Genomic DNA, 21,336 nt, shown 5'->3' on the forward strand with positions numbered 1-21,336 from the left:
AGTTTTTATGTATTTTTAGTTTAAAATCCATATTTTGTAACCTAAATCAAAAAAGTTTAAGTTTATAATTAACTTGAATATATTTTAAAATTGTTTAACATTTTATATCAATAGTATTTATAAATTTATAACAAATAATTTAAATCTTGTTTCCGGCTGTCATGCTTTTCCCCTCCTTGGCGTCTTGCGCAGCGCTGATCTTTCCACTTTCCACTTCCGGCGAAAACATTCGGCTCACGCGTCCGTGCGGAGCAACTCCGTCGACCGCTCGTTCGCGCCGCTGCCGCCGCCGACGATATACAATGCGCTTCTCTCCAGCTCCTGCCTTCGACTGATAGTGCCTCCGCGCGAGATATTCACCTGCGACTGTGATAATTTGTTTGCGGACGAATCTTGCGCTGTATGCGAGAGTGTTTATTATGCCATTGCTGCGTCGCGCTGCCGGCAATCGACACGCACGGGCCTAGAAGGAAGCCCGCACGGCCTACGAGGATATTATCAACTTGGCGATGTCGGCGAGACCCGGCACTATGCGGTAAGTGCGTTGACACTGCGTGCAATTGTCGCCGTGTGCGAAAATCCGTTCGCGATCTATCGCTGTGCGGTTGAGTCAGGCCGCCATTTGCCGACACAGTGCGAAAACAAAATATGCATGGAAATTGCAATACACACGACAAATCGAAAAATATTAAACACAATCCCACGCACCGCCTTTAAATTTCATCTTTTAATGGAACAGGATTAAACTGTGCTGTCAAGTGAGATTAATTTTTGTTTATTCATGCATCGCACAGTATAACTGCGGGTAAATCAATTTGTAATCAGCGTTAATCATATTGAACTATTTTATTTCGTGTGTGTCCCCTTCGCGAGGAGTTAATTGGCTGCCATCCTTTTATTGCTCTACAACTGGCAATGATTGCTATATTTTTATTTATATTGCAGATGATTTCTTCAAGCAGTGATTAAGATATTGATTGTACAAATAAAGTGCGGAAGCGAGACGCAAACATGGGACTGCAGGACCTTCAGGCTTTCCTTGAGAGCCCTGCCTTGGAAGGTGGTGCAGTGTCAGTGGATCTGCTGAAAATCGCGAGGAATATCATGCATCAGCGACCCACTAACAGGAAAATGCGACAGCCAATGGGTGGGAATAAATTACGATTGGTGATTGATGCTGAGAATTGCTTGGATCGTTTGTATGGTGGATATTATTCAGGTGAGAAGACATAAAATGAAATTTTACATAAATTTGATTGTAGAATTTAGCCTGTAAGTGCTTTAAATAAAGAAAAATTAATATTTTAAAGATTGGGCTTGTGGTGGGCAATGGAACAGAATGTATCAATTCCTCAGCCTGTTGACTGAAGCAATTGAACATGGCAACATTGAGTTCACTGCTGTTTTCAATGGAAGTGTGGAGAATTCTCGCATGGACGAATGGATCGCCGAACAGGCTACAGTCAGACAACGTGTCGGAATGGTCCTGAAGCATATTTCAACAAAAGCCACACCGCCACCGAAGATCTGGTGGACTGCGCCGATTTGTCTACGAACTGCTCTACGCATGGCCCTGCGACATTTAGGAATCACTGTTGTATGTAGCAAATAATTTTATTTAATAACTATGATTTTAAAATGTTGTTTTAGATGTGCACGACTGTGGATCATCACCAGGAAGTGATGGCGTACTGCCAGGAGTTTGACTTCCATGGCCTCTTGGCCGACGACGCCGAGTACGCAGTCCTTGATCCTTCGCGCTACTTCTCCTCAGAGCACCTGAAGCTCACCTACAAAGGCTCGCTGGAAACGAAGGAGTACATGGTCTCTGTGATGGCTAAGCATCTCCAACTACAAACCGACCAATTGTGCATACTCGCCGCCTTGCTCGGTAACTTTCTCATGCCGGAAGCCGAGCTGCAAGATATTCATAAACGCGTCCTCGGTAAATTCGGTAAGGATGACGAAAAGATGCAAGGTGAGACCGCTATTAAGTTGCTTGCCGAGTACGTCCGCACTCTGCCAAGCGTCCAGGACATGGACGCACTTGCGGTCGCCGTTTTCGGCGAGAATTCACAACGCGGCGACACTTTTAAACATTCCGTCTCGTATTATTTGAACGGTAAGCGCCTGGGCTTCCTTAATGGGAAGAACAACAATTCGCATTCAACAAATTATCGCGGTAAGAGTTTAAAGTCCACTACGCCACCAAAGGTGGAAAAGATCAGCGAGGTTGTGGAGACAATGGTAGAAACACCGACCAATAATGTGACAATCAAGGAGGAGGTTGTCGAAACAGTGGAGTTGGACACCTCTGGTTTCGCTTCGGAGACTACAGAACAGGAACAAGAGTCGCTTAAGAATTACAACCTCGCGACAGTGAATCAGATACTCGCGTCTGCGTCGGATATCATCAGCGCTGATCAAGCAGAAGTAGTCGCCTGTGAAGATTCACCGCCCACTTCGGACACCTCCAGGTTTAATGGCCACTCGAACGGTGGCACCGGTCTAGTCAGTTCGCCCACGAACAGCTCCGCGCAGGATTCGCCCCTGGCTGAACCAGCCAGTCCCGAAGCACCTCCACTCATTCCGATCACACCTGCTTCCTCTAACTGCGCTCCCGTACAAAATAGCCAGTCGGTGATCAATGTTAATGTATCATCTGAAGTGCTGCGCACGGCGACTTCTCGTCATCAGAAAGGTCTCATGACTCCTTGGTTGTTGCATGTGTTGACCACCAAAGAGGTACGACTGCCGTGTGTGATGGAAGACGAAGCAAATCGTGAGTTTCCACCGGTGCATGAGATTTATCAACCGTTACGACAGCGTGTTTACGCAGTACTTTTTAATTTGCATCATCATCGCTATGTGCATGCAAAGAAAAAAGAGGCGAAGGAGGTGCCTGATAATGCACCGCCTCCAGATGTGGTTGTTAAAGAATGGGCGTATAGCCGCAGTAATCCGTATCAACACGCTGAGGAGGTAAAAGCAGTGCCACTACCGTGGGCTGTGCCGACGTTGCATCGTCTTTGGTTTGGATCGGCTGTGGATGATAAAAGACGGCGCATGCGTGCGTTATTATCGTGTTTGAGTGCGGATACTCCGCTGATTTTGAACACCGCGTACGTGCCGCAGCATATGCTTGTTATGGCGTGTGTGCTGCGGTATATCATGTCTCTGGAGAAGGCGATTTTGCGTCGGGCAGAGTTGGATGTCTTCTTGGCACAGGCTTTCATTCCTGATCTCATGAACACTCAGTATTTACAAGAATTAACGGTGAGTGAATAAATAATAAAAAGTTATGATTAAATGATTGATTTGATTAAATTGCAGTTGAATGTGGTGACTAGTCGCGGTGTGCAATTGGCAGCTGTGTTTATGCAAGGCGTGGAAATGACCCTACTGGCCAATGATGCGTGCGGTGCACCATTACCATGGCTCATGTGCTGCCCATGGTTGTATTTCGATGGGAAATTATTCCATCATACATTAACTCGAGCTACTCAGGCGAAAACTCTGCTGGATCTCTGCGAGAATCACATTGACAGGGTGGTTAAAGTTGAGCGCATGCGTAAGGCTATACTGGAAGGCCTGGATCCTAAGTTTGCCAAAGTCCCATTACAACATTTTACAGGTTTACAATCTCAATTCTTCTATAATCTCAAACAAAAACCGTAATGATTTATATTATTTAGGTCATATTCGTGGAATGCCACCACCAAACTGTCTCCCAGCCATGGCACTGCCATCAACACGTGGCTCAGGCAGCCACCGCCATCGCCCAATACAATCACGCGGCGGCCAGCTACAAATTGCCGGCGTAGTTGTAGGATCCTGGGGCGCAAACTACGGTTATCAAAACTCCCGCCAGCAATATCCCCAGCAAATGCATCTGGGCGGCGGTGGCGGCAATGGTAATAACGGCGGTTATCAGAATAACCGCAATGGCCGCAGCGCACCGCAAGGCAACTACCACCAACAACAGCAGCAACAGGGCGCGCAACACCACCAGCACCAACAGTACAATCACAGTCAACCGCGCGGCGGAGGCAGTGGCGGCGTAACTGGCGGCAGTTCCAACTCATACCGCCCACGCAAGGCGGGCCCACCCACTTACCCGGTTGGGCACAAGAAGAACACTGTATGGTTTCAATGATTTCTCATCACACCAACCACCACCCTCCACCATCACCACTCAACTCTACTCGACAACACTCATCCACTCCCAAAAATCAACTGGGAGAGTGGTTTGTACATAGTATTTATATAATTCGTGTTTTATGTCCCATGCGCAGTCCAGCGGTAAGAAACGGGCGGCGAATAGGCAGCGAGCGGCCAACGCGCGGAGCGGCGGCAAGACGAACAAGGCCGCCGACGACGGGTAAGCCACACACAATCTCTTCAACAACTTAGAGTGCGCTCACATCGCAGAGTTACGCCTATTGGCTGCGCAGTAATGTAATTAACTTTGCGTGTGTTATCCTCCCATCCCGCAGTGAATCGCTTGCCGCTGCGTGTGAAGAAGTGAAGACCGAACATCATGGGCAGGGCGACGGCCCGGCCGTCTGATGAGTACACGCCCATGCCACGCCGCTTTGTGACCCACAGTACCCCTCCGCCTGCCCCCTCATTGTTTTTAAGTTTTAATAATTCTTTCGTTCTAAAATAATTTCTTGAATTTTGACTAATCTTGTATTATCATTGGCTTTAATTTGACTTTTGGACGACGCGTGCGCCGTGAGTTTACTTTACGTTTTAAGTTTATTGCTCGATTATTACGTGATGATGATAAATGATAACAATACGATTGTTGATTAATGGTTAGACGATATGAAGATGGTGCTGCTTTCTCGACGCGCAGGCGAGACTAAAACCAAGTGCGATTTATGACCAAAACGACTGTTACCAATATTTTACTACTACGTGTTTGTGGCTCCGGCTGCTCTCCGGCGACGGCATCCATACATTCACGAGACACAAATGAAAATTATTATTCGATCTGATCTGATAACAACTATGCAGACGTGTGGTGTTGGAGAGCAAAGCGAATATGTATATTTTTCTATATTTGTTACGAGTGTTAATAATTATATAAAAAAAAAATAACGACTGAGCTATCACGTCAGTCGCTGCTGTGATTTATATTTATGATATTTATATACATCGGTTGACACACTGCGTGGGCCTCCGGTGTTGGGTGATGGCGGCGACGATGTCCGGCGTTGGACCGAGCATTGCTTTTTAAACGACGTGCATCACCTACAAAATGGACGGAGGCCCCGCTCGAACGACGACGAAAGAACAAACTGCAAATGCGGGCACCGCAAGGCGCCAAGGAATACATACAGCCAGCAGAAACAGCAAACACACGAAATTCGACAAATACCTATACATATATAGAAAACAAATAACTAACAACAACAGAAACTATTTAATAACCTAACTTTGGAACAAAAGATCTTCAACTTGAATCTTGTTTGTTTCATGACGAAACTGAAATTTATGATACCAAAATGGTTGTTGCACCTGAATCTTAAAACTGATTTAAAGCGAACTTGATGAAAAACTAAAAAAAATGGAAAACAATTCAATCGTTGCATTCTATATTTAATCGCCTCTCGACGTAGTGAAAATGACTTTGCAAGCAAAACAGAACTCAAAAGTTTCAATTAGACTTTCTTAAAGATTAAAAATGAATAAACTTGCAAGCAAACACAAATAAAGATGTATTCATAGTACACATTCGATTGTTTTCCCTCGTACGAGGAGGGAAAATTGATTTTTTGGTGAAAGATTAGCTTCAAAACTGGCAAGGCGGTTTCAGAAACAAGATGGCCGCCTTGCCATCTTAGCTCGGCACTTAATTCACAATAAAAATACAAATATTCAAATAATGAAGCAAGAAAAGAAACTTTTCCGGTTATTCCTGGTTGGGTATATTTACGCATTACTTCTATTTATTCAAAACAAGAAAAGAAAATCATGTGAAGCAAAAAAAAGTAACTATATGTTGTATCTCTTATTTCTTATTTTATGTGTGTAATAATCAATATTGTATGAATAATCTCTTCTCAATAGTAATTCGACATATGTATTTGTATATCGCTAAAATAACGAGTCCAGAATGAGTCATAGTTTTCGGCCACACCCGGTATACCGTAAAAAATGTAAAAATTTAGGCCCACACTTTTAAATCTGGTTAATGTTTACAACTTTGAATCATAATAACAACTGCAACAGACGCATGAAGGGGAAATAATACGATTCTTATGTATTCCTGTATTTTTGCCTAAATGATGGAAAAAAAACGAACAGAATAAAAGCATCGGATATGCCTAAACATGCATGTTTTATTATTGTAGGCATGGAGAACTAGATTGCAAATCACATGAATGGGTAAGTAAATAGCCAGTGAACAATAGAGTAGTGATGATTCCTGTATAATTCTTATGTAATTGCATTAATGGAGAATGCAATTTCATCACGCCGTGATTATGCAACTTTCTATACGTGAAACGTGAAAAAAATGGTACTGGTCAAACTATACACATTCTGGGGTGTATTATATACTAAAACAATTGCTTAATAAACAATACCAACGCACAAAATTAGATAATATAAGTAGAAGCAATTAAAATTCATTGAATTAATGATCAACATCTTCGACATTAACGCGTATATTGTTTAAATTGTAATTTAGCCTCATTTAATTATACTAATTTTGTTTGTTCACTAAACAACACACCCATTAGAATTCTAACGATGCGCATTATCATTCATTTCTACTGCTAACAAACAGTGTTGTGGCAGATGATGGTGAAGACAAAACATAAAAAATGAATACCGCAGCAAGTGTGACATATCTAAAGAAATGGCTGTCGTCCATGTTGATATTTCCTTGTTACAATGACAAAACGGCAACTTTCAATACAAATCCAGTTAAGTTCGCCATTTTGATAGTAATACTATCTATTTGGAGCATATGTCGACAATTCGCGGAAGTGCCTATTGAAGAACCCACAACACCATTTTTATTAATTGGGGAATTGATTATAATATTGATATTGGCTGATCACCTCACTTTAAACACATATAAAAACATAGCAAAACTTAATAAGTTATTTTACTATCTGGATAAACTAACCATAACTGCTTCTAATGAAAATCAACCCAAATTAAGCAATAAATGCTTTCTGTTTGATACAACATTGAAATATAAATGGAATTACGTCAAATGTGCGTCGATTGCATGGCATTTTATCTTCCTGGGCAGTTTATTTACAATGAGTTCTTATTTCAAAATGGAAGTGACTATAACATACACCTTGCTGAGTCTTTTTGAACTAATGACGTTTTATTATATGCAAGCAGGAATTATGTGGCGGAATTTAATGTGTTGTGTAATGAGGGACCATCTAATGGAAGTTAATCATTCATTGAAAGAACTTGAAATATCACATAGTAAAAATAATATTAATTCAAAGCTCTTGAACCAGTTATGTATGCAACACAATATGATAGTGAACTGGGTGGATATTTATAATGATTTATTTGGGCGGCAAATTCTATTGGTGAAACTTTACGAAGCATATCAAGTTTTGGTTGCGTTGGATTTGTATTTGAATGATTTCTTTGGCAAAACTATGATAAATAACAGCGGGGACTTCTTTTTAATATTGATCACGTTAAATGTCCAGGTATGTTTAATAGGTTAGGATTGTTTATTTTGTGATAGTGTATAGGTGAGGTTATGTTTGATTTTAGGTGCAAAGCTTATTGACATCACATATTTGTGAGAGGTTTCAACAAACCGGGAAACAAACGCAAAGTATAGTAAATAATTTAATGTTGAAATACATTAACAAAAATAGCGAGTATGAAATGGGTGACAAGTTGAGATTTTTATCGAAACAAGCGAGAGATCGCTGTCCACAATTTTCCGCAATGGGATTTTTTCTTATTAATCATGCTTTTATTCATACACTTAGTAATATGGTGGTATCATATGTTATTGTTATCATACAAATGCATCAAAACACTTAATGTTTATTTGTTACGCTTACACACGAAAATTTTATTAAAAACAAAGAAAGCAAAGATAAATTAAATTTTAACTGAAAGTTCAGGGATCAAAAAAGGGAAAATAAAGTAAAATTTACTTTAATACATAGACATTCATTTAATAAATATGAAATATTTATAATAACGGTAACATAACCTAAATATACAAGTTAATATTACAATATTATCACTTAACGCAAGTTATACACAAAAATATATTGAAAGCTGTAAATATAAATAGATTTATAGCTACTATTTATTATAATCATAGTCATAGACAAACAAATCTTCAAAAATAAATCGACGTTGATGCGATGCAAATTAACTCGTTGTAGGCAACGTGTAATACATTAAATAATTTAGTTAACCTAAGTAATACGTAGACGTAATCTAAATGAGCAATTAAATTAAATTTAGGCTGCAGGTGAATAATTTACAATTCTTTCCAATGTACAATAGCGCGTTGTGATGCTGGAGCCAAACCAAATGGTTTCGTATTATCAGGAGCCACATATTCGTTGACTTGATAGTCCAAGAGTGTTTTGTATCCGAAAACACTTGATCCCAATTGCTACAAGAAAAAAATTATATTTAGGCAACCAAACACACATAGTAAAGGAAACCATTGTGGAATATTTATTACCTGAGTAAGAGGACTTGTATTAGTAGTCATGATTCCCTTGAATCGTCTTTTTTGAGCAAGTTTCAACACCTCATCTTCCATATATTGAATAACTGCAACATTTTCCTTAGCAGATAATCCCGGATCGGTTCCCATCATGAACGAATGCAAAACGTCACCGACTTGGTTAGGCAGTTGGTTGTCCCTGATTGGACCTTCCAAAAACTCCAAAAACTCAAAAACAATTGTTAATTTTGAGGTTATCTCAACGGCTGGTTCATCATGCGCATCAAAATTCAGTGCCACGGCAATACATTTTCCGGTATCAGCGGAAATCGTCGCGAATGAAAGCGCTTTCGCCACCAAATCGGTCCAGATTACATTTAGAATCTCAGCGTAGTCCGTATCAGCGATTTCAGAAATAATCCAACGTTCAAGATCGGCTTTCTCAAAGAAACTAGCTGTCAAAATTCTAAGGGGAATAAAAATAAGGTTAGAATTTATAAAATAAAAATATTAAGTGAGGTTATATTAGTTACCTAATAGTATCTTCCTTGTGCTTATCTCCCAACATCTCAGTCCGGTAAATTTTGGGTTGAATTTTAATTTCGACTTGGTTTTCATCATCGTTCTTCACCATACGTTCCAAAACCTCTCCTAAATCAATAGCCGCGATGAAATCACCAATAGACACATGGTAACCCTTCTCCTTCAAGTTGGAAATGGTAAAGATAGAGTTCAATGAATTGCCACCAATTTCATAGAAATTCGCGTTGACATTAATGGCTGCCCTTGCACCACGATTCAATACCTGCGCCACTGTCTCAAACAAGACTTTAGCAGCCTCCATTTTCTTCTGTGGTACGCCATTATAATCAATTTCGGCTTGGAACAGACTATCATCGTTGTTATTGGTGCATTCGTACATTTTCAACAGAGCCTGTCTGTCAATTTTACCATTAACCAACAGAGGAATACTCTCAATCAAAATAACCTGCGGTACCATATAGTTAGACAACTTCTCTCGCAGGAATCCTTCGATTTCATTCTCTGTAATACGACTTGTAGTGGTAACAAACGCGAGTAATGCTTGGTTTATTTCTCCGGGTTGGTAACACAACACTACACCCTTTTCTACCTCTTGAAGTGAATTTACTGCTTTGTCTACTTCGGAAAGATCAACGCGATGTCCACGGATTTTCACTTGCGAATCAGTACGGCCTTCGTATTGAAGGTAGCCTTTTTCAACACTTGCGAAATCTCCAGTTCGGAATAGTTTTGAGAATGTGGGATCGATTGCAAGCGGGTTACTAATGAATTTCTCCGGGTCACGATTGTTGACGTATCCTGCAGCGAGGTTGAGACCAGCGACAAAGAGCTCACCCACTTCACCGGCTTTTACTGGGCGGTAGTCTTTGTCCAGGAGGTAGAGCATTGTGTTATCTACAGGTGCACCTAATAATAATAATAATAATAAAAGAAAAAAATTAGGTTATGTTTGCTTTTTGGGTACAAAATGTTTACCAATGGGTACTTTGCTAGCATACTGCAGTTGATCCTTATTACTGATCACGTGATAGGTAACATCACCCATAATTTCTGTACTTCCGTAAAAATTACACAGGATATGATCGCCATTTGTAAAATAATCAAAAAACTCCTGCGCCAGGGAAACCACCAAAGTTTCTCCGGAACAAACCCAAATTTTCAAGTTGTTTAATTGATTCTTATTGTTTTTTAACTCCAAAAACATCAACATTGATCTCAATAATGATGGAACCAATACTAATCTTTCAATCTGTAAAGAAATACATTTTTATGTATGCAACCAACATTACATTTAGTGTTTTGTATTTAGTGCTGAGTTTACTTACTTTGTACTTATCCAAAATGGCGATGAGCCGCTCCGGATCGGTGGTGACGCACTTGGGCACAACAAGCACGGTCAGCCCGTTAAGCAGCGGGCCCCAAATTTCGCTGACGCTGTCGACGAACGTTAGTGCCGTTTTGAAGACGCCCACGCATTCGCTCGGCGCGTACGGAAAGGTCTTGAATTGCCATTGCAGACGGTTCAAGAGCACGCGGTGCGGGAGACGCACCCCTGCGGAAAGCACCACATAAATTGTCGATTATTATCATTGCTACGTATTCATATTAGGTCGTTCCGAAAAGATACGAAGCTTAAATCAATAAATAATTTTTTGCTTTCATTTTTTTTAAATAAAATAAATTTTATGTTTTTGTGGGATATTAAATATTATATTACCTTTAGGCACGCCGGTACTCCCCGAAGTATACAACACGATAGCAAGATCGTCTTTCAAGTGTTTGACGCATTCATCGTCCTTTAAATTATCCTTGCTTTCGCGTTCGGCAGCTTTTTGCATACTCGCCACGCTTAGTTTATGCGACAATTCATCGAATAGCTGATTGTGCTGCGGCTGTTTTTGTTGTTGCGGTTGAACATTATTATCAGGGCTGTAGATAACAGCCACTGGTTTAGACTCGCGCAAAATGTGCTCCACTCGGTTGGCGGGAAAAGTGGGATCGATGGGTAAATACGCACAGCCTGCTTTCCAGATGGCCAACAAGATGGCCACCAGTTCATCAGAGGGTTTCATGCATACCGCAATTATATAATCGCCATCGTTGTTTCTTGGTAATTGTTTCTCTCGAATTGTTTTGAGAATTACGCGTGCAAGTTGATTAGTTTTTTCGTTGAGGGATTGATAAGAATGTTGTCGGAGTTTTCCATCAGGATCTATTGAAAAGAAAACAAAAAATTGTATATTTGGTTGCCTATCGTTTACTATACGTGCTTATTGATAAACAATGATAGATTTTTTTTTTAGATGATGCATTTATTAACACCATGAAAGCCTTGCAAGTGCACGGCTGCATTTGAGATCAATTAAAATCGATTAGGAAGCAATTGATTCTCTGTAGACCGAGCGCTCGTTTATGGACGTTTCGCGGCTGCTGCTGCAGCACGTGTCGCGTATAAATTAGCCGTTTATCTTCGGCACACATCATTTGCTTTGTGCAAACAAAAAAACAACGCCGGCATTGGTAAAAACTAGCGTTGTGAATGCATAAAATGTGTGAGCACACTTTTTCACAATGCACAATTGTAAAAAAGTTGCGAATGACATTCAAACATCAAAATAAAAATAAAAACGTGTAAAAGAATAAATAAATTCAAAGATTATGCAACCAAGTATCCCTGCTAATATTATAAATGCGAAAGTCCTGATGTTTGTTACACTTTCACGCAAAAACTACGCAACCGATCATCATGAAAATTTGTACACATATTCTTAGTGGTCCCCGAATGGTTATAGGCTACTTTTTATTTAATAAAAAAATTATTTTTTTAATAAAATAAAGAAATTGTTTAGCCAATAATACCTCTGCATCTGGCTAATTGACTACTTTAACGCCATCTAGCATTCCAGCAATGAAGCTCAAACCTAAGTACTATAGTACCATCACACTGTATTATCACACTGTATTACCGACAGCTACGTCAACATCAAATCCAATTGACTACACTATGGAGACTGTACCCTATACTTCCATAGACTATACTTTCAGCCATTTTAAACTTCCCGCCATTCTACTTCATTGTTACTTCTTCTGTGACTACAGACGCGTACGGAAGCAACTTCATTATTTTAGATATTCGCGCGGGTTAAAACAAGTACTATATAAGGGGCATTGAAGTGGTTGCTTACCTTCCATTTGCAATGCGATTTTTTCATGATACTTTTGTAGATTTTCTTCGAAGATTCGATGCAAAAAGTTGGGTTTTAAAGGTCGCGAAGGTCCTTTGAGAACGGATAACTGCGGAATCGAACCCATTTCCTATTAAAAACAAATTTTACATATTAGTTTTTATTTAAAAAATAATTAAAACTTGCTTAACTTGAAATTTTAATCCACTGCTTAAATTAATATACACAACATTAAAAATATCAATTCAAGTCAACAAGTTTTTATTTTTAATTGAATTCGGTTACTTTTCGAAGAATTTCAAATGAATTATCAACTTGTTTACATTGAGTAGTTATTTTTTATTTGTTGTCGTTCGAGAGGAACAGATTACATCACTGCACTACCGGCAGGCGTCCGAAAACTGGTTTATTCCTTGCTCTCCACGCAATTTATAACTGTGTCTAATTTGGAAATCACACAACAAAACAAAACGTTTATGTAAACATGTTCGAATGAAAAAAAGCACTTAAGAAATCACAGATTTGTGGGATATTACGTCCGGCAGTTGGAAAATCCATAAACAACAATCTATATCACATTAACGATATGTAATAACGCGTAATCATTTAAATACCAATAAATAATAACATCCAGAATTCAAATTCAAATCAACTCCACTCTCAATTCGTTCAATTCGTTGAATTCCCTGAATGTAAAAAACCGGTTTAGCATTCTTACACATTTTAATTCGACACGCGCGCGCGGATAGCAGCCGGCGATGATCGACGAATTTCCCATTTTAACACCACGCTTGATTAGATTACTCACAGTGATTAGTGGAATTTGTCGATTTTCAATTTCCATCTTCCTTCCCCACTATGATCAATGTAGGCACGGTTTGTTTACGATCGTCGGTCGCGTGTCAACGACATGCTCATCATGTTACACGGAGCGCGTTTTAATTGTACGCGCACAATTTCGCTGTTAATCACCACAACTTGACTTAAGTTAAGACGCGCACTGGATGCGTCGCCGCCGCGGTGCAGACAGTGCGCGCGCGGGTCGTGATTCGGTTTGATTGTCGCGATTGTCCGAAATGAATTGGAATCGTTTCGAGCGCTCCACGCCGGCGCAATGCGCTCAGTTTTGCACACGATGATCGACGCATCGTCACACGATACACGGACAAACACGCAGTAAATAAATAATTAATATTGATATATTTTATGCAGATTATGCAGAGATATGTTGGGTTTTACGCATGAAACTATGGTTTTTCTAGGATTAAGTGTTGATATTTTTGTTTTGTTGGTTTTTTAGACAGAAAAGTGTTTTTTGAATTTTGCTCATGAAAATCAGTTAAATTTTTGTTTGTATTGGATAAATATACGCAATCTGTTTATTAACAACTATTAGAATTTATTTTACACACATTTTTATAAGGATTTAACAAAATATTCAATTTTCTCAGACAGAATCATTGAATTTCGCGTGTTTTTAAGTAAAATCACAAAGAAAAGTAATTCCACTATTTATTAATTATAGGCAACCAAAAATACAGTTTAGTTTATTTCTTTCTATCGAATCAAATATTGTATTTATTGACATTGATGTTGCTATTGCTCTACACAAACATTTACATTTTGTGTTAATTTAAACTTATGAAGGTTAATTTATTATGTTTAGTTATATTTTTATTTTTTATACAAAAATGTGATATTCCCTAGTAATATAGGCAACCAACTTGACAATTTACAAACCAAAACATATTTTATTTCATTTTTAATATTTTCACTGCGTAAATAAACCTCTCATTGCCTATATTAATCATTCATTAATGAATTGAGGCTATCGTGAATGTTTGTACGCTCGTTGAAAGTTTCAAAGGCTATCGCATAGCAAAACGTTTTACGTATTATCATGATTTACATCATTGCCTTGCTCGAGATGAGTCGATAATAATAATGAATACAAAAGCGTCTAAGATGCGGCAAATTTATTGATTGATTGAAATCCAAAGGAGAACGGATGGCTAATCACCTGTACTTTTAATAAATAAATTTATGCGAACGGAATTAAGTACGGTGGAATTAAGAACAAGGGAAACGGAACAAGAAAGAAAATGCGAGTCGCGGGACGCGTAACGACCTTCGATCGGACTCGCTCAATTTGTCCGTAATGAATCAACGCGAATGTCGAAGCGCATTTGCGATTCGCTGCACAATAGACACGTTCGATTGTTTGAATAATGCGCATATCTATTAAAATTTAACGACCTAGATGAATGCGAGGATTCTTTACTGCGAAAATTAATATGGATAAGTTGTAGGTGCAGTTATTTGGGTTGCATATGTTAAGTAACACATTTTATAGTCAAAGTATCAAATTTTATTACTTACAGTATTTTATAAACTTTTATAAGTTTATAATAAAATATTATTTGGTATTAATTGATAAATTCATGATAATCTAACCTAATTTAGTGGATATTATATTTAAAGATTAAAGATAACTATTTTTTAAATGTATGCAACCAATAAAACTTTAATGCGCATAAAGTTATCTCTAAACTCAATTAATTATCAGTTATTTTGAATATCACTTATCTTAAATATACAAACCGTCTATATATTTTTACAACCGGAAATACAAATAAAGAGGTAGATAAAGATTTACTAGGAAAACATTGTAAAAACACAACTTCCTATTTCCTTCCTACAATACCTTAGCAAAACAAGTCTAAAATCTGTATTTTTCCGCTCGATTCACTAATATCAATACAAATTAGCAAATTGAATTAATATTTGAACGCGCGTCCTCGCTCTGTTTAAATTTACTGCCTTCGATCTCGAAAACCTCTCGTTTTTGACAGACGCTCGTCAATTATTCATAATAAAATTAGCTCTTAACACCGGCCATCAAAACTCTTGCAAATTAATTGCTGCTACTCGTATATTGCTAATGTGTTGCAGAACAGATGCTGTAGTTGCTATAAAGTCGCTTAGATTGTTTTGTTTTGCGTCGGAATTAAAACAGTGAGCGCGGATAAGATAATGCAGCGTGAATGAATGCGAATGAGTTCCTTTTTTATTAGCTTTGGGAATATTATGAATTAATAGTTTAATGCGTCGAATAATCGGCGAGACCTCGTTCTAAATTTTCGCTCGTTTTTTTTTTTTTATTGTCGAGCACAAACACACATTTCACAGTTTGTGCTAAAAAAACACTAATGTAATGTTAATGATCTAAAATTTCGACAGTTTTTTTAGATTAAATTTTATGTTTTTTTAAAGAAATGAATTTTTATTTTAAAATATTGTTTTTTAAATGAATTTAAAACAATTTAATATTGAATTTTATTTTATAGAAATGAGTAATGCTAAAAACGTACTAAAACGCCATCTAGGATTCGAATATTTAACTATAACTATGATTGAATCTCTATACCAGTTTTCATCCCTTATTTAACACCCTATAAGTAATATTTTTCAACATTTTAATAATTATTCTTCTATTCGAGGCAAATATGAATCCAATAAATCAAAAATCATCCAAATCCGTCCAGTTGTTCTTAAGTTATAAACGATTTAACTAACACAACTTTGTTTTCTATATATTTATACATTTATATAGTTTTATAAAATGTCACATATCATAACCTTGTTCAAATGACTCAAAACTCTTGCCCAACATGCATTCCACAATTTGACCAATTTATTATCAGTGACTGGGGCTGTGGCAAATTAATAAAACATATTTATGCAAAGCGGATCGATAATTGTGAAAAATTGAAGCGTTTAGTCTCTGCTGTGGCTAGTAATGCAATTGTGGTTGGTGTGGTCAGTGCGGAACGAGCGACCTTGTCGTGGGTTCGCCTTCGAGAAATTTTGCAATTCGTTCGGCGGCGTCGCGCTTGGCCGACCGCTTTTGACACAATTTCGAAAACCTCAAGACGGTGTTCAAGCGCGCTCGACCACGAGTAGCGCAAGTAATTACCACGGAGGCAATAACCTGATGCATGCATAAGTACAAATCATTTATTTATTTACTTTGATATTTAAAGTAAGCAAAGGAAAATTATTATTCAATTATTTTAATATAATTAATTTGGATAAAACTAATCATATTTATTATTAACCAGCTGTTGCCCGCGACTTCGTTCCGGCAGTGTTTAATAAAAATGTAATTCGTTTTTACTCCCTTGTTCAAGACATACTCGTAGTAAGAGTCTATTCTATCAATAAGATTAGCAATTTTAATTTAAAGAAATTAATTATACAAAGTTTTGTCAATAATGCACTTCAGCGCGCCATCTCGAATTCAACTATTTAACTATAACTGTGATTGAATCTCAATGTCAAATTTTATTCTATAGAAAAGAGCTGTTTTGAGGATTTTCCCGGCAATTATTCGAATTTTTCTCACCTTTTAAACCTTCCCTAGACCTCCACGAATAATTCAAGACCAAGATAAGATAAATCCGTTCAGCCGTTCTCGAGTTTTAGCGAGACAAACGAACAGCAATTCATTTTTATATATTTATGTAGATATGTTAAAAATTCGTCAATAAAATTCAAAATTTTTATTTTTGCAATTTTTTTATTATTATCACTATTCTCGTGTGGTGTTCGATAATTGTACGTTAACTCAACCATAGTTATTTTACTCAATGAACTTTGAAAACAAATATGCGCTCGACAATGTTATAGAACGTATGTTATTAGTACCTAAGTGAAACCTATCAAGAATGTGTAATGCGCGTCGAGAACAAATTGTCCGACAAGATAATAATCGAATGATACAAATCACAGAACAATTACCAGCATGTCGAAGTGGTGTAACCTGCAACATGTAACATATTGCACGATTGCGTTCACTCGTTCACTAGCTTATGATAATTAACGCGACTGAACAATTAACACAATTACATATTACAATATTAGTTAATTAAGAATATGCAAATTTATTTATCTGTTAGCGAGATTCGACTATTGATTTACGAGTATAACTAGCGCCAATCGCACCTAGTCTATAGTCTAGCCGATTGTTTTATTTCCATTATTTACGAGTAAAAAATTTGAATAACAAAATAAATGTTTCGTAATAATATTCTTTGGATAGATATAGATAGGTTCAATTTTCCACGGTGTGTTGCAGCGTTTATCGCGTGAACAATTGTGCGCTTCGACTCGAGTATGAAATTAAAAACTACAAATTGCTGCGCTGCGGCTCAATGCCACAGCGGCTAACAATTGATTGCGGGGATTTAATTAAACGCACCGTCGCCGCCGTCGCTATAGTCGTAGATGCAATTGAAGATTACAGGCATTAAAATTAATAAGTCATAATTACATAAGTTATTTGCAAAAAGTAATTATTTGTTGCTTTTATTCACAAAATTAGAAAAAAAAATTGTTTTTTCTTCTTCCACCTTTAAAAGGCCATTTTTCATGGTTTTGAGACACAAAAAGTAGTATTTTAAACACGGATGGCCCAGGTTGTGACTAAAGTACTTTAGTCACGGGTTTTAGTCACGGGGTGGAGCTTGAAATTGAAAAAATGACAAAAACAACAAATCGGAGGCAGTTTTTAAGTTTTTTTGTTTTAAATTTGACAAATCTAATTAACTCAATAACTTTTAGGGACTTTTGAATAGTTTGCGTGTTTAAAAATCTTATTTTACACACGTGATGCAAAATTTCATTCCATTTTGGATTTTAAAACATTTAGAATAATACTAAAAGAATATCTATGAAATAATATTAACTTACTTTGAATTATTGTCGATTGATGCTTATAATTCTTCTAAATTTCACTTTTATTACACTTTCAGCAGCCAAACAGTTAATTATCGCCGTCAAATGAAAAATACTTCGAGCACGCAAGTCAAATATTTTCGTCAATCGTGGTTTAGGTAGTGATTGCCGGACGCAACGACAACTCGCTCCGAATTGAAACTTGAAGAACCAGAAAATCAACAAACACGCCGACACACCACCGACAAGTACTACTAATGAGCCGAAGACGTCGCAGTCGATGACACTTGAACAACTCGCCGCACCAAAACGCGCGCACGCACTATTAAGGTGTTTTTCGCAAAAACCCGCTCGCACTTTGCCAACACGCAACCAAATAAAAGAGCGTGCGAATTGTCGAATCGATGATATGTGCGTGTGATGGTTGTTTCTTGCGTGCGGTTTGCTTTGCGGAGTCACGTTTGGGCATCTATTGGCAAAACGTGCGCTCGCGTTCGCTATTTATGCGCGCAGAAAGTCGCATGGAGAAGAGAGCAGTGGCAGCAGCAGGAGTTTAAAGAGTGGTGAGGTATGGTGATACAAATACCATTCATGTAACATTTCATTAAAGGTAGGAGTTCATTCTGAGGAGTTTTGTTTATTACGTTCATGTAATATCCCTAAATTAAACAAATAACAACACAAATAGTTGTAAACAACTCATTCTTTTGGCATGCTTGTGCGTCAATTACTTAAGTGTAATCGCATACGTTTACGGATAGTGAATGCCAGAAAAATAATTTATTTATAGGTACTTAACGTAAATCGTTAATGGAAGACGCAATGCGTTAAAATAACACCTACATACGGATTGCTGAAGATCAGAATTTGCATTATTTTATTGCCGATGAAAATATAACTATTAAAACATTATAATTAAGTATATAAAGTTAAAAGTTTTGTTATAAGGAAAAATTATTCAAATTACACAGTTTTTATAAATACTTTTTATATTTTTTCTATTTTCAGCTGTAAAGCCCCAGTTTTCTACGGTTTTGAGTCAGAAAAAGTATTTTAAAGTACTTTAGTCACGGGTTTTAGTCACGGGGTGGAGCTTGCGCCTGCGCATTTGTCGACGGTGTAGCACAAGCACACAAAATATGCTTTTTTGCATTTTTTGCATTCTGTCTTCCGCTATTTTTTCTAATTTTTTTTATATTTCACAAAAGAGGAAAAGAAAAAGTTAAAAAAAAATATTTATTAAGTACATACTACAATAGCTCTGATGTAATCCCAATTAAAAATTTCTTAATACAATTCAACTACATTATTTTTTAATTATAAATAATTCATACCATTTGTTTGCAATTAATGTTTTTTCTTTGAATTCTTTTGATTTTTTTCTAGTAATATTTTTACATTGTGCTTCAAAATGAAATCTACGTACGATTTCATCATTCTATTTTTGTTTGGTGTTTAGTGTCTGCTGTGGAGATGACAATGAAAATAAAAAATGGATTTGAAATTGAGGAAGAGAAAATTCACGGTCAACATTATAATACCAATAAAGTTATACGAGTACCTCAACAGTAAATCGCGTGTTTACTGTTTCTGATCGTGAATTAATTAGATTTCAATGATCCAGATAAAAATAAGCATAGAAGATCATTGGAGAAAAAATATCAGTGTCACGGCAGTGTATAAAGAGTAGTAATGAGCAAATTAATTCGTAATTTCATCATTCTTTCTGAATTTCTGGTAATTCCATAACACATTCAGTTCTAACAATTCATTTGAAAAACATGACAAGTAATAACTTAAAAATTGCTTCCAATAATCATGAAAACAACTATTTTACTTAAATAATAAATATTTAAACTATTTTTTTTATTTTCAGCTTTAATTCACCAGTTTTTCCCCGGTTTTTAGGCACAAAAAGTGATACTTTAAACACGGATGACCAAAGTCGTGACTAAAATACTTTAGTCACGGGCTTTAGTCACGAGGTGAAATTTACCACAGAAAAATTATTTAAAAAATAAAAACAATGTTTTAAATAAATAATTGTCACCCCTTAGGACATAATCATGTGCCGCCATGTAACGGAAGTAGACCGTCTGGAAAAAATTGCGTTGTCATTGGAAAACGAAAGCCAGCATCTGATAATGACATTTCACAGTGGCCATGAATCGTATCTAAAAGTTATTCTTACAACAAACTTACACCTTATATTTAACACTCAGTCACCTATTATACGACCAGTGGATTTCATGAAGATTATGAATATTTATTGATATGTGTTATTAAATAAAAGTTAAAAATGAATTTACTGTGCGCTCGGATGAGCGCCGACTAATGAGGAAAACTCAATTAATGGCTGGGCATAATTTTAATAACGCTCGTTGAGTACTTGAATAGGCATTCGAATTGTAAAATGGCCGTCGCAAAATTGCCACACAACGACAATTACGTTGCAAGGTTACACAACCTGCAATGTTTTGTGTGATCATTTATTAATAGGATTTAATACAATTAAATTATTGTAATCAGCAGTCATTAGCGAATGATTGTCAAAAACAGGATATTAATGGACAAAAGGCGGTTTATTAACTGTATTGTCAAATAAGGTTATGTTTAAAAGTAGCCATACAATGATTAAGACTCGGAAAAACTGTTTTTGTTATTTTGAGGTTAGTTTAATCCCTACTAATATTATAAATGCGAAAGTTCTGATGTTTGTTACACTTTCACGCAAAAACTACTGAACCTATCATCATAAAAATTTGTACACATATTCTTAGTGGTCCCTGAATGGTTATAGGCTATTTTATTTAATAAAAAAATTATTTTTTAAATAAAATAAAGAAATAGTTTAGCCAATAATACCTCTGCATCTGGCTATTTGACTACTTTAACGCCATCTAGCATTCCCGCAATGAAGCTCACACCTAAGTACTATAGTACCATCACACTGTATTATCACACTGTATTACCGACAGCTACGTCAACATCAAATCCAATTGACTACACTATGGAGACTGTACACTATACTTCCATAGACTATACTTTCAGCCATTTTAAACTTCCCGCCATTCTACTTCATTGTTACTTCTTCTGTGACTACAGACGCGTACGGAAGCAACTTCATTATTTTAGATATTCGCGAGCGAAGCCAAGGGGTAAAGCTAGTGATAAATATAGCAA

The 21,336-nt window shown here is 37.1% G+C and overlaps 2 protein-coding genes and 1 long non-coding RNA gene across 6 annotated transcripts; 2 read left to right on the top strand and 1 right to left on the bottom strand.

Moving 5' to 3' along the window:
- Positions 1-223: 223 nt before the first annotated feature.
- On the top strand, positions 224-6,340 carry LOC135789940 (constitutive coactivator of PPAR-gamma-like protein 1 homolog). Its single transcript, XM_065300010.1, has 7 exons — positions 224-535; positions 946-1,219; positions 1,311-1,597; positions 1,651-3,276; positions 3,334-3,634; positions 3,696-4,141; positions 4,296-6,340. Exons 2-7 carry the CDS (start codon positions 1,012-1,014, stop codon positions 4,383-4,385), a joined length of 2,958 nt encoding a protein of 985 aa, XP_065156082.1. The 5' UTR covers positions 224-535; positions 946-1,011; the 3' UTR covers positions 4,386-6,340.
- A 1,814-nt stretch (positions 6,341-8,154) lies between these two features.
- On the bottom strand, positions 8,155-18,306 carry e (nonribosomal peptide synthetase ebony). Of its 4 annotated transcripts, none has more exons than XM_065300014.1 (8): positions 18,169-18,306; positions 12,418-12,547; positions 10,950-11,444; positions 10,558-10,784; positions 10,208-10,481; positions 9,223-10,138; positions 8,705-9,155; positions 8,155-8,632 (listed from the first exon to the last, which is right to left on the bottom strand). In XM_065300014.1, the coding sequence occupies exons 2-8, from the start codon at positions 12,542-12,544 to the stop codon at positions 8,495-8,497; spliced, it is 2,628 nt and encodes an 875-aa protein (XP_065156086.1). In that variant the 5' UTR covers positions 12,545-12,547; positions 18,169-18,306; the 3' UTR covers positions 8,155-8,494. The 4 variants fall into 4 exon arrangements, with proteins under 4 accessions (XP_065156086.1, XP_065156084.1, XP_065156087.1 ...); XM_065300012.1 differs by lacking the exon at positions 18,169-18,306 and adding an exon at positions 13,226-13,410; XM_065300015.1 differs by lacking the exon at positions 18,169-18,306 and adding an exon at positions 12,741-12,844.
- Positions 13,454-21,072, top strand: LOC135789942 (uncharacterized). Its single transcript, XR_010547682.1, has 3 exons — positions 13,454-13,593; positions 18,231-18,721; positions 20,030-21,072. It is a non-coding gene; the product is annotated as an uncharacterized lncRNA (long non-coding RNA).
- Positions 21,073-21,336: the final 264 nt, after the last annotated feature.

This window comes from Atheta coriaria, unplaced genomic scaffold (genome assembly GCF_025399875.1).
Source record: "Atheta coriaria isolate IRGN ID8LTWV9N9 unplaced genomic scaffold, Caltech_Dcor_3.1 hic_scaffold_3_pilon, whole genome shotgun sequence".
In the NCBI taxonomy this organism is placed as follows: Eukaryota; Metazoa; Arthropoda; class Insecta; order Coleoptera; family Staphylinidae; genus Dalotia; species Dalotia coriaria.

Bases quoted from the DNA above. Each gene is read 5' to 3' on its own strand.
- e (XM_065300012.1), bottom strand. From the start codon at position 13,261: ATGGAAATTGAAAATCGACAAATTCCACTAATCACT. The intron at 11,445-12,417 runs GTAAGCAACCAC...TCTTTTCAATAG, and splicing joins AATCGCATTGCAAATGGAAG to ATCCTGATGGAAAACTCCGA. The intron at 10,785-10,949 runs GTAATATAATAT...TGCTTTCCGCAG, and splicing joins GAGTACCGGCGTGCCTAAAG to GGGTGCGTCTCCCGCACCGC.
- LOC135789940 (XM_065300010.1), top strand. From the start codon at position 1,012: ATGGGACTGCAGGACCTTCAGGCTTTCCTTGAGAGCCCTGCCTTGGAA. The intron at 1,598-1,650 runs GTATGTAGCAAA...ATGTTGTTTTAG, and splicing joins GACATTTAGGAATCACTGTT to ATGTGCACGACTGTGGATCA. The intron at 3,277-3,333 runs GTGAGTGAATAA...ATTAAATTGCAG, and splicing joins AGTATTTACAAGAATTAACG to TTGAATGTGGTGACTAGTCG.